The sequence below is a fragment of the Rosa chinensis genome, chromosome 6 (genome assembly GCF_002994745.2).
Source record: "Rosa chinensis cultivar Old Blush chromosome 6, RchiOBHm-V2, whole genome shotgun sequence".
Lineage (NCBI taxonomy): Eukaryota > Viridiplantae > Streptophyta > Magnoliopsida > Rosales > Rosaceae > Rosa > Rosa chinensis.
The window spans coordinates 44,441,793-44,453,568 of NC_037093.1; the positions used below are offsets into that span (position 1 = coordinate 44,441,793).

General features: G+C 38.2%; 3 protein-coding genes across 6 annotated transcripts; 2 read left to right on the forward strand and 1 right to left on the reverse strand.

Moving 5' to 3' along the window:
• Positions 1-2,463: 2,463 nt before the first annotated feature.
• Positions 2,464-5,206, reverse strand: LOC112172382 (peptide chain release factor 1). Of its 4 annotated transcripts, none has more exons than XM_024309701.2 (3): positions 5,083-5,206; positions 4,838-4,947; positions 2,464-4,558 (listed from the first exon to the last, which is right to left on the reverse strand). In XM_024309701.2, the coding sequence occupies exon 3, from the start codon at positions 4,553-4,555 to the stop codon at positions 3,728-3,730; it is 828 nt and encodes a 275-aa protein (XP_024165469.1). In that variant the 5' UTR covers positions 4,556-4,558; positions 4,838-4,947; positions 5,083-5,206; the 3' UTR covers positions 2,464-3,727. The 4 variants fall into 4 exon arrangements, with proteins under 4 accessions (XP_024165469.1, XP_040363593.1, XP_040363594.1 ...); XM_040507659.1 differs by having other exon boundaries at positions 4,838-4,898; positions 5,083-5,157; XM_040507660.1 differs by having other exon boundaries at positions 4,838-4,894; positions 5,083-5,152.
• Positions 5,207-5,334: 128 nt separating this feature from the next.
• Positions 5,335-8,951, forward strand: LOC112172381 (CMP-sialic acid transporter 4). The gene is made up of 15 exons (XM_024309700.2): positions 5,335-5,486; positions 5,570-5,633; positions 5,729-5,774; positions 5,869-5,980; positions 6,079-6,158; positions 6,341-6,416; positions 6,508-6,608; positions 6,806-6,877; positions 7,223-7,271; positions 7,403-7,444; positions 7,665-7,786; positions 7,894-7,953; positions 8,103-8,151; positions 8,465-8,559; positions 8,665-8,951. Exons 1-15 carry the CDS (start codon positions 5,460-5,462, stop codon positions 8,711-8,713), a joined length of 1,044 nt encoding a protein of 347 aa, XP_024165468.1. The 5' UTR covers positions 5,335-5,459; the 3' UTR covers positions 8,714-8,951.
• A 1,034-nt stretch (positions 8,952-9,985) lies between these two features.
• LOC112172380 (cysteine protease XCP1) lies at positions 9,986-11,593 on the forward strand. The gene is made up of 4 exons (XM_024309699.2): positions 9,986-10,506; positions 10,626-10,861; positions 10,972-11,112; positions 11,223-11,593. Exons 1-4 carry the CDS (start codon positions 10,026-10,028, stop codon positions 11,436-11,438), a joined length of 1,074 nt encoding a protein of 357 aa, XP_024165467.1. The 5' UTR covers positions 9,986-10,025; the 3' UTR covers positions 11,439-11,593.
• The last annotated feature ends 183 nt before the right edge of the window (positions 11,594-11,776 follow it).

Below are 11,776 nucleotides of genomic sequence, written 5' to 3' on the forward strand. Positions count from 1 at the left end.
CTCGGCGGTGTGCAGCGAGCTCGCCGGAAACCATGGAAGCCCAGAAACCTGCAATCCCAACCTCCTCCGACCTCGATTTCTGCCCAGAAGAGGTCTGGGATGCCTCCGGCCTCCATCCGGCCAGCCCTGCACCGCCTGAAAGCTCCTGCTGCATTGACGTCCGCACTTTTTCTGGATTGCAGTCGTCCGCTTCAAATCCTTCCCGTATATATATATATATATATATATATATATATATATATGTATATATATATATATATATATATATATATTGTATAGGTGTCACTTTAACCTAACCAGGGTTAGTGACTTGATAATTTGTAACTATAGTTAGGTTATTTTTGTTAACCATAGTTACTTCTCAATTGCATATATAGGAGTGATGTTGTAAGTTGGGGGACACGGTCCCTTCACATCAATACTTCCCCTTATAATCATTTCATTATATAAATAAATTTTTCTCCGTTTATGTAAGTGGTATCAGAGCTAGAACTACTCAAGATCTAGTTTGTATATAGTGATCAAGCTTCAAGCTTGAGGAAACTCAAGCAGCATATCCATCCAGTAAGTGTTCTTACTATGTAAATTACTTTTTGTCTATTATCTTGTTATTTTATTACCTTGTTCATCTGTTAGAACTAAAATCTTGTTATAGAAAGATTTGTCACTCATATTTCATAGTAAAGCCCATACTCTCTCAAAGCTCATATCCCTACATAGCCGTATAAACCAAGTGGTGGTTGTCAGGCTTTTTGGGAATCGGTCCTAAGCACCTGAGAGAACCAGTTTTAGGTACCATCTATGAAATATTAATGGCGAAACTTTTTGTAACAGAACTTTTAGAATGTTTCTATGAAATATCCTTATTATAATTTTTTGGAATATGTAAAGTATGATCATAATTTTGTTCATCATATAAACATTCTAAAGGTTCTGTTACAAAAAGTTTCGCCATTAATATTTCATAGATGGTACCTAAAACCGGTTCTCTCAGGTGCTTAAGACCGATTCCCAGAAAGCCTGACAACCACCACTTGGTTTATATGGCTATGTAGGGACATGAGTTTTGAGAGAGTATGAGTTTTACTATGAAATATGAGTGACAAATCTTTCTATAACAAGATTTTAGTTCTAACAGATGAACAAGGTAATAAAATAACAAGATAATAGACAAAAAGTAATTTACATAGTAAGAACACTTACTGGATGGATATGCTGCTTGAGTTTCCTCAAGCTTGAAGCTTGATCACTATATACAAACTAGATCTTGAGTAGTTCTAGCTCTGATACCACTTACACAAAAGGAGAAAATTTTATTTATATAGCGGAAATGTTTACAAGAGTTTAGACAATGGAAGGATTACAAGGGGAAGTATTGATGTGAAGGGACTGTGTCCCCCAACTTACAACATCACTCCTATATATACAATTGAGAAGTAACTATGGTTAACAAAAATAACCAAACTATAGTTACAAATTATCAAGTCACTAACCCTGGTTAGGTTACAGTGACACCTATACAATATCTACAAACCTTTACAGTGACACCTATACAATATCTACAAACCTCTTTAGTGACACCTATACAATATCTACAAACCTTTACAGTGACACCTATACAATATCATTGAACAAAAAATTCAATCTCTCGCTCAAATTGTAGACATAGATCTCAAAACAGAGACTAAAAAACAAATACAAGAGTTAACTAAAACAGTTAATACTCTTATTTTACAACAAGATGTGATGAGTTACCCTGGAGATAACCAAATCCCCAGACTGTTCTACGGAATAGAAGAAGTAATGGTTCTTCAAAACAAATAACCAAATCAAGATGAATATAATAATATAGTTGAAATATTAGACTATTGGAAAACAATCTATAAGCTCTGGATAAAAAGTCTACCACTTATATATATATATATATATATATATATATAGGACCGTTCTGAAGAGGACGTCCGCAACCCAGAAAAAGTGTGAACGTCCCTCCTCCGGCGTCGAGAAGGCGGCGATGGCTGCGCTGCTGTTACCGGACGAACCCTCTGAACATCCCAGACCAGTTTGCAGTCTGGTGGACTCGCCGGTAACCACTTTCCAGACCTCCGACCTTGATCTATTTGGCCTTCGTCTTCACTGCAAACTGGTCTCGGATGCATGTAGCCTCCGTCCGACAAGAGGCGTGCCGCCGTCGGAGCTTGATCGAGGAGAAAGGAGGGACGTCCGCACTTTTTCTGGGTTGCGGACGTCCTCTTCAGAGCATTTTCGTGTATATATATATATATATATATATATATATATATATATATTAAGTTTCGTTAGATATGTAAAAACCGCTGTTCTTTGAAATTGACAAACTCATCTTAAGGATGGACCGATGGAGAACCAAAATATATATCAACGAGGCTGAGAAAGTTAAGAATACACACACACGCAGCATTATTTCTTTTGTTTTCAGCAGTAAGGATCTCAAAATCAGAAATTGAAAATGATGGAGTAAACGTGTTTCATAGACCATTTTGGAGCATTCATATATGAATCATTTTCCAAAAGCGATTGGAACACCGTGTTGGGAAAGGACTTGGCCAAAGGAAAACTAGAGTCGTCACGAACTCACGATAGGAAAACTAGATAAATGACCATAAGGATCACCTCTCCAAAGAAGAGAAAGAAGACCCTAACTAGAGTCGGTTACTGCACCTGCCATGAGAACTGCTGCTGCTGATAAAAGGAGGTTAAAAAGATGGACGTCAATACTACCTCTGCAATCCATATTATAAATACTCCGATGGTGATTCCGATCGAAAAGAAGAACAAAAAGTATGCGTGGAAGGCTGTGTGCCTAGTTCCGAATTCTCGTATCCAAACTTCAATCTGGAGATCTTCGCTTCTGAGACTCGTGAATGTAGAGAATTATGCTCCCGGCTCTTTTCTTCATTTGCCACGTTTTTTGGCCATACAACCAGTTCTGCCACTGCTTACAATGGAATGTCGTATTGGTGGCTATAAGGATGACTATATTTGAGTTGGATCTCTCCGCACCCACCAGTTGTACTAGTAATATTACTGAATGTCAGTTCATTGAGCTGAGTGAGGGTATAAAAACTGGAGGCGTATGCCATTTAGCTGTGAGCGGAGGGAGGCTACGGTTGTGTGGGACTCGTGAAGTTCTCCATGACGAGGAAGGTCGACAGGTAATCAGAGTTCGGGAGTTGAAACCGGTTGTGGAAAACAGCAAAGGCAAATTTAAATGAATAGTCGACAAAGTTCCCATAACTTGCACAGATATTGAGGTGGTCAGGCCTTACCAGATTTCAGTGACTTTCCACCCAAACGATGAGGATATGGATATTTAAGATATGGTCGCGACATTATCACTTGCAACCTCCATGGCGGAATGTTAGAGACAACTACACACATTAAAATTATTGGGCATATAAGGAATTCCGCTACCCATTTTCGCTCCCATGGTGGCCTAACCCAGTCACTAGAGTCTAGAACCTCTAGACTAGCTAGAGTCGATGCTACAGCTAAAAGAAAAGCTTTCTTCTAGCTTGATGTATTGAACTTTCTTCTAGCTTGATGTGTACTGAATCTAAACTGATGGTGCAATGTCTGTCAAGAGCAATGTTCATGCATATTCCATTTATCTGACAAAAATGATATCTGTGTTGCTTTGCAATGTCATAATACTCCGGTTCCACAAACCTGCAACATCTGACAAATTCTACCTCAAAGGCTTCATGTCCTCAGAAGCCCTAAGCTCATTGACTGCCAATCGGAGAGAATCATCAGAGAGTATTAATCGAGACAGTGCACCTGTGCTCAACCCCAGAAACTTTGCTGCCTCTGAGACAGAACCATCAACTGCATAAAGGAGATCCAACAGAGCTTGCATTCCGTAAACAAATTTCGGATTGTTCGGTCCAATTTGGTTACCAATATCTGATGTTCTAATGGAAGATGATTTGGGAAGAATTTGAAGAAGCTCTCGAGGAGGGGAATAACCATCGAGATCCACAGCGTTCCTGACTTTGAGAGCTATAAGAGTGCGCAGGCGAGATAAAGCTGAGGCACGATTCATGTGCTGGGATCGATCCTCAGAAGCCTGTGCAATAATACCAGTTGGGAGATGCTTAAGGCGTACTGCAGACTCTCGCTTGTTGCGGTGCTGACCCCCTGGCCCTGACGTCTTGAAAGTGCCCATTTCGCACTGGCTCATCAACTCTTGGTCTGTAGATTCCAAATATCCCTTTCCGCCATCAGTGCTAATACTATTGGTTCCGTATTTAGAGCTCCGTATGAAGAAGAAGGCATTGCTGTTCCTGTCTTCTGGTAATTGTGGTTGCTGTTGAGACCACCTCCACTTGGTTAAGCTACTTTTTCTTTGTATTTTTAAGGCCATGGATGGAGGTGGAAATAGAGATGATGCATGAAGTATAGCAGCCGCTGCACCACTACTTGTTCTTGAAACTCCTATTACTCTAACCAATGAACACGTATATGAACATGAACACGATGACTTCCACAGTGACCCTGCCATTGCCATTCTCATTACCTGATAGACAAGTTCATTCAAACATTAAGACATTGTCAAACACTTCAAAGAAGCCCCAAATTAACAGCTGAAAACAATCTCAAAAACAACCCCACCAAATCACCATTTTCCTTTCTTTCTTTTCTTTTTTGTCTATAAATGTTACCTCAGATTGTAATTTCTAGAACCCCAACAAATTAGAATTACTATCAACCCAAAAATTTAAGCAAAAATGCACCCAACAAGATATCCAGCAAACAATTAAGTTGAAAAATAACAAAATGCTCTCATCTAACCAACCTATGAATCAGTTGCATGCCATGCCAGACCAGGCTGAAGTCAAGCTCACTGCCCACCCTGACTTCAAATGAACAAATTCCCAATTCTCAAAATCCCATCTTAATCAAACCCTAAATCAGAAATCGAAATCCTTACAAATTAATTATTGAAACAATCAATGTGGGAATCCAAAAAATGCAAGGTACACAAATGAAGCTAATTTGTAACCGCAACTATTACAAAAGATTTCAACAAGAAAAGCTTACCTCTAATCCTTGGAGAGTTGGAACTAATTATCAGAAGAAAGAATTGAACTTTAGAGCAGAAGAAGAAAAGGAGCAATTTAGAAAAGAAGAATGGAGAACAGAGTGGCTGGGAATGTAAAGATGAGGGTGGGCTGGGCTAATTTAATTGTCTTTCAAAGTGAGCCCAAATAGGCCCAAGATGAGGAGCACGGCCCAAACAAATAACCCGCCGACGGTGTCGTTTTCGTTCGGCTTTCTTCTGCTTGGGGCGGAACGAGTCCTGCATGTGGCTCAGTGTGTCAATCCAAGCAGTGAGTGTGGTCCGTTAATGGCTTAAGCTTCTTAAAGATCTGAAAAGACCGAAGCTTTCACAAGGAAAAAGCTGAGTGAGTGTGAAAATGGAGTACAGGAAGCTCAAAGATCAGGTATTTTCTTCATGAAGTTGTCGAATTTCTTGAATAAACCTCAAATTATGGAGCTTTTGATTCCATTCTGATCAAATTTGTAGGATGAAGATGGGAATTCAGCTGCCGACGACCTCGAAAGTTTACGGGGAAAGCCGCTTTCTGTTGGTAACTATGATTTTCTTAGCTCTTACTTCATTGATCTCAATCTAATGAGTTGAATGTTGATGCTTGAATTTTTGGTGCTCATGTGAATAATGTAGCGGCCAGTTTGGGAGGGGGACCAGTAGACCGAAAATGGAAGCGAAAGTATGGAAATTTATACTAAAGAATCGAATTTTGGTTCTAATTTGAACGTAGTGTTGTTGTTTTGATTTGATTTGGGTTTGTGTTTATGCTATAGGTCAATTGTTACTCTGGCTTTGACTGTTCTTACGAGTTCACAAGCAATATTGATTGTGTGGTCGAAGCGAGCTGGCAAGTATGAGTATAGCGTTACGACTGCTAATTTTTCGGTGAGGACTACTGAGATAGTTGCATTCCACATTACACTTGAAAAGTTATTAGTGTCAATTTTTAGGTGACATAGAATTGGTTCTGTTTTGGGAAGTAGGTGGAGGCTTTGAAATGTGCATTGTCGCTTGCTGCTTTGGCACGAATCTGGAATAATGAAGGTGTTACTGACGATAACAGGTCTATCTCTTAACTTGTACAATGCTATCAGTTGTAGTGTTGTTATAAGAGACTTGTCATTGCAAGAAGTATTGTACATTCAGAATTTCTACGTGATAGACATGTTAAGGGGATTAAACCCAAATTTACATGGTTCTGTTAAATTTTTCTTGACCATTTATGTTAGCTGTGTCATTGACTAGGTTGAGTACAACATTGGATGAAGTTATTGTATACCCGATTCCTGCAGCCCTTTACCTAGTCAAAAATTTGCTTCAGGTTGGTTGTATGTTATCTGTTTGTATCAATAAGTTTGGTCTTCTTACTTCCTGATATGTGATTGCTTCAACTCTTCATTTTTACTTGGCAGTACTATATATTTGCATATGTGGATGCCCCGGGTTATCAAATACTGAAGAACCTGAATATTATCAGCACTGGGATCTTATACAGAATCATACTCAAGAGGAAGTAAGCCATGTTTACCATTTATGCTTGTCTTTGCCATTTTAGCTTATTACTCCCTATAGAGAGCTAATTGTAAAAGGTTCATTACTGGAAACTTTTACATAAGATCCATTTTATCTTACTAAGCTGCCATATACTTGCATCATAGATATAAGCAAACTAATGTCATGAGCCATTGTTCTTTACTCTATCGGTTGCAGGTTAAGTGAGATTCAATGGGCTGCTTTCATAATACTATGTGCAGGGTGCACTACAGCGCAGCTGAACCCAAGGTATTAATGATCACTACCATATCATTTTATTTCATATTATCTGATTGAAGTTGGCCGAGTATGTCTTTCAGTGAACTGTTTACTTGTTAGTTGGCATCTTTTGTCAACAGGTCCTTTCGATAAGATTGATCCATAGTGCTATACATGTTTACCACATGTTGATAATTCCAAATCAATTCTATTGAATAAGTGAATGACGAACTCAGGTCATTAAAAATTATGCCGCCTTAGTTATGTTTGAAAACTGGAGTGTATTGGACATTGTTTACCACCTTTTAGTTTGTGTTTTATAAAAGTCAGCTTCTTTTAATTCAATAATTTGGTTACATGGCATTCTTTTTGCAGTTCTGACCATGTTCTTCAAACTCCATTGCAAGGTTGGGTGATGGCCATTGTGAGTTTTTATCCTTTTTATAGTCTTAATACGAATTTTATATATTCTTTTTTTTAAATTTGTTTGCCGCAAGAAATCTTTTAGAGCTTGCAAAGTTCGTTATGGAGATCCTAAAACTTGTTTCTTTGCAGGTCATGGCACTTCTAAGTGGTTTTGCGGGAGTATACACCGAGGTGAATATTTAAGTAGATAGTCTCTTCTTCAATTCATGTTTAAAGCCTCATAATGGTCAAGTCACTCAGCATACTTGATTTGATCAAAAGTTGGGGTTTAAATTGTTTTTCATAGCTTTTAGAAAACTGGGATTTCACCCTTTTAACGAATAGTTTTTTGTTCTATGATTGCTTTAGAAAATCTATCTCTTATGTTTATTAATGCCTATGATATTGGCAGGCGATAATTAAAAAGCGGCCTTCAAGAAATATAAATGTGCAGAACTTCTGGTTGTATGTCTTTGGAATGGTCTTCAATGCTGCTGCTATAGTGATTCAAGATTTTGATGCAGTGGTGAACAAGTATATAAAACACTTCTCTCTATTTATGATCATGCATTTTCTGCTTACTATATGTTTAGAATTATGCCTGGATTCCAATTATGTTCAACTCATTCTTCTATATTCAGGGGCTTCTTCCATGGATACTCATTTATAACAGTTCTCATGATTCTCAACCATGCACTCAGGTATATTTCCTAGGATGCAAGATATTGTAGACATGTTCTACTTGGCATGAGTACTGCAACAATTGACTGGTTTTGATAATGAACGGTCTATCTCTCTGAATTTGTTACTATGTTTCGATGCAAATTTCTTATATTTGCCTCCTTTACAGTGGCATTGCTGTGTCTATGGTAATGAAGTATGCTGACAATATTGTGAAGGTAAGATAAGGGAACCACTATTTTTATTTGGTGAAACCTTCACTACTATATTTTTACATGCATCTGAATAATGTTCTATGATCAGTTTTCTTATGAATCTTAGTCGGGGTTGGGAGCTCTCCTACATGTCTTTGTCCTGTTATTATGTTGTGGCTTGTCAAGTATTAATTACTATTTTTCTTTCCTATTTTCCCTAGTTATGGTTGAAGTGTCAATATATTGGTTATTATATTGATGGAAGTTCATTGGAATCACACATTGGTAACTTCCTGGCTTTTTAGGGATTTTGATTTAATTTAGTTACGTTCTGCAGGTGTATTCTACTTCGGTAGCAATGCTGCTTACAGCTGTTGTTTCTGTATTCCTATTTGGCTTTCATCTGTCCCTTGCCTTTTTCCTTGGCTCAATGTAAGTTCTCTCTGCTCGCATGAAATATCTACAACTAATTTTCTATTTGGCCATCCATCTCAGATATTCAATGGTGTGTGTTTAATTCAATTCTTGTGTTTCCAGTGTTGTCTCGGTGTCGGTGTATCTGCACTCAATCGGGAAGGTGCGATAGTGATGGCATCGTACCATCTCTAGCCATTTTGATGTCCGTGTAAAGGCTTATGTTACCGAGATTTTTGTCTCATTAAAATTTTCAATAGATATATCTTACGTCTGGTTAGGTGACAAGAGACATACCGTTCTGTAATTTGTGTTGCAAATCCACCAATATAAATGAGTTTAGGGTTCTAGTTTCTGGTAATTGATTCAAATTTTTTTTTTTAAAGAAATTACTCAGTAACTTCAGTTGTGAACTCTGATGTAACGAGTCATTCCATTTGTAAAACACGTCTGTAGTTCTTTTATTACTTCCTGCTTTGGAACTTTGCATTACTGCAAAAAAAAAAATGTACTACCGTTGGTTTTTATCTTGAATTTTCCTATTTAGGAAGCTACCTGCCAAATTGCCAAAACCTTTGTCTTGTACGCTGATGAGTGATGAACTCTGTTTAGAATGTTCAATGTGCCTTTATGAGCATACATTTTGAGCTGTATGATAATGGGAACTGAAGCTCAGAACCATGCCAATCGACCAAAAAAGAAGTGTGCCGATGGAATTTATCCAACTATTATTTGCATTGAAATGAAAGTAATTCTTGGACATTTTCAGTGGTATGTTGGAGAAAATTGAACTGTCACGACCCAAGTCAAGTCTGCAATCTATCCAAACACTTGGGCCACCCCAAGGGTATTTGTTGGAGAAATTTCACTGTTAAACTGACTCCATCATTCGACCAAGTATATCTAGACTTCTAGAGTTCTAGTAACCCGTCCCTTTGACATTATAGTATCAAATTCAAAACTATCTCTCTTAAGCTTCTCACAAAACCATTCAAAAAAAAAAAAAACTTTGAACACGTCTAAGATGAGGTCAGAATGGTGAGATCACCAATACCGATTAATCTATGTCCAACCTTTACGGATGATAGAGTGATTAGAGTCCACAGCTTCAAGTTTGAGCTTCGATAAATGGTGCATAACTTGTAGTAACAAATAGCCAAAGAAAATAAAAATAAAAACAATGAAGAAGGGAGACAATAGCTTCTACACAACAAAGTTACAAAGGCAGCAGTAATTCTCACCCAATGTAATTGAAATCATATTGGATTGAGTTTTACTTTTACCCTTAAACAAATAGGAATGCTTTGGACAAAAGCCTGCCAAAATTTACGGTTGGTTCGCCTCAGTATTGTAAAAAACAATTCAACCACTTCACGGGAAAGCAACCCCAATACCATGAATCAAACACTATATAAGACCACTCATACCCTCCTTCACATTCATCAATTCATCTCTTCCCTCTCTTCTCTTCTTGCTCAGCACTGATGGCTTTCTCTTCATTTTCCAAAGTGTCCCTTCTGCTCTTCATTGTGCCTTTCTTTTTAGGCACTTATTGTCTGGCTCATGATTTTTCAATTGTGGGTTACTCACCCGAGCACTTGTCTTCCATGGACAAGTTCATTGAGCTCTTCGAGTCATGGATATCGAAACATGGCAAGATTTACCACAACATGGAGGAGAAGCTCCATAAGTTTGAGATATTCAAAGACAATGTCAAGCATATTAATGAAAGGAATAAGAAGCTTGATGTTGACAGCTACTGGCTTGGATTGAATGAGTTTGCTGACTTGAGCCATGAAGAGTTCAAGAGCAAGTACTTGGGCCTGAAAGGGGAATCCCCAAGAAGGAGAGACTCCTCTGAAGAAGGGTTCAGTTACAGTGATTTCGACGAAGAGGCATTGCCCAAGTCTGTGGACTGGAGAAATAAAGGAGCTGTTACTCCAGTCAAGAACCAAGGTTCATGTGGTATGTGCCAAAGCTCAAAAGACTATATGTTGAACTGTGATTTACGATCCGATAACATAACATGTCAAATATCTGGCAAGCAAACACTACTAATGAGCAAAGATGATTATGTTATGCAGGTAGCTGTTGGGCATTTTCTACAGTTGCTGCTGTTGAAGGCATAAACCAGATAGTCACAGGAAACCTAATATCGCTGTCCGAACAGCAACTGATAGATTGTGACAATTCATTCAACGATGGCTGCAATGGCGGTTTGATGGACTACGCTTTTCAATTTATCATCTCTAATGGTGGGCTTCACAAGGAGGAAGAATACCCCTATATCATGGACGAAGGAACTTGTGAGGAATCAGAGGTAATATAAAGTTATAAACTGCGGTCACCTGCTGCTTTATGCCTCTTGAATCAAATTTAGATATCAAGAAACCATGGCTTGTTGTTGACATTTGATTTTGTAATCTTCAGGGACAATCACAGGTGGTGACCATATCTGGTTATCAAGATGTGCCTCGAAATAGTGACCAAGCTCTCCTCAAGGCACTGGCTCACCAGCCCATTAGTGTTGCTATTGACGCCTCTGACAGAGATTTCCAGTTCTACAGTGGGGTAAGCCTTTTATAACACTATCCCTTCTATATTTCAACTCGATACTCAAAAGGTCGAGTAATGCTAGGAGGAAGTTTACAAATTGTAGCATGGATTTTTTGGTTTTGCAGGGTGTGTTCAACGGGCCATGTGGAACTAAGCTAACTCATGGTGTAACAGCAGTTGGCTATGGAACATCAGAGGGGTTGGATTACATCATTGTGAAGAACTCATGGGGACCAAAGTGGGGAGAGAAGGGATACATAAGGATGAAGAGAAACACAGGAAAGCCAGAAGGAATCTGCGGTATTAACAAATTGGCTTCATATCCCACCAAGAAGAAGTGATCAATTAAAATATATATGAAATCCCCTTAAAAACCATAATCTTTCTTGCTTTTCTTCCCTGTTTAATACTTCCACAGTGATGGATTATCAACCCTGTAAGATTTCCCCTTAAGTTTATCAATAAGATGACTAGACTCATGGAAAGTATTTCATATGATTGCAAATGGAAACAAAAATGTACTTTTTTTTTTTTTTTTTTTTTTCAAGTCTAAAAAATTGTTATACGGTCTCACAGAGGTAAAAATAAAAAAAATAAAAAATGGAAAAAGGATGAAATTAAACGATGAACCATACAGACTCAAAGTTTTCTTATCGTAAAACCTAATTGTTGTGGGAAT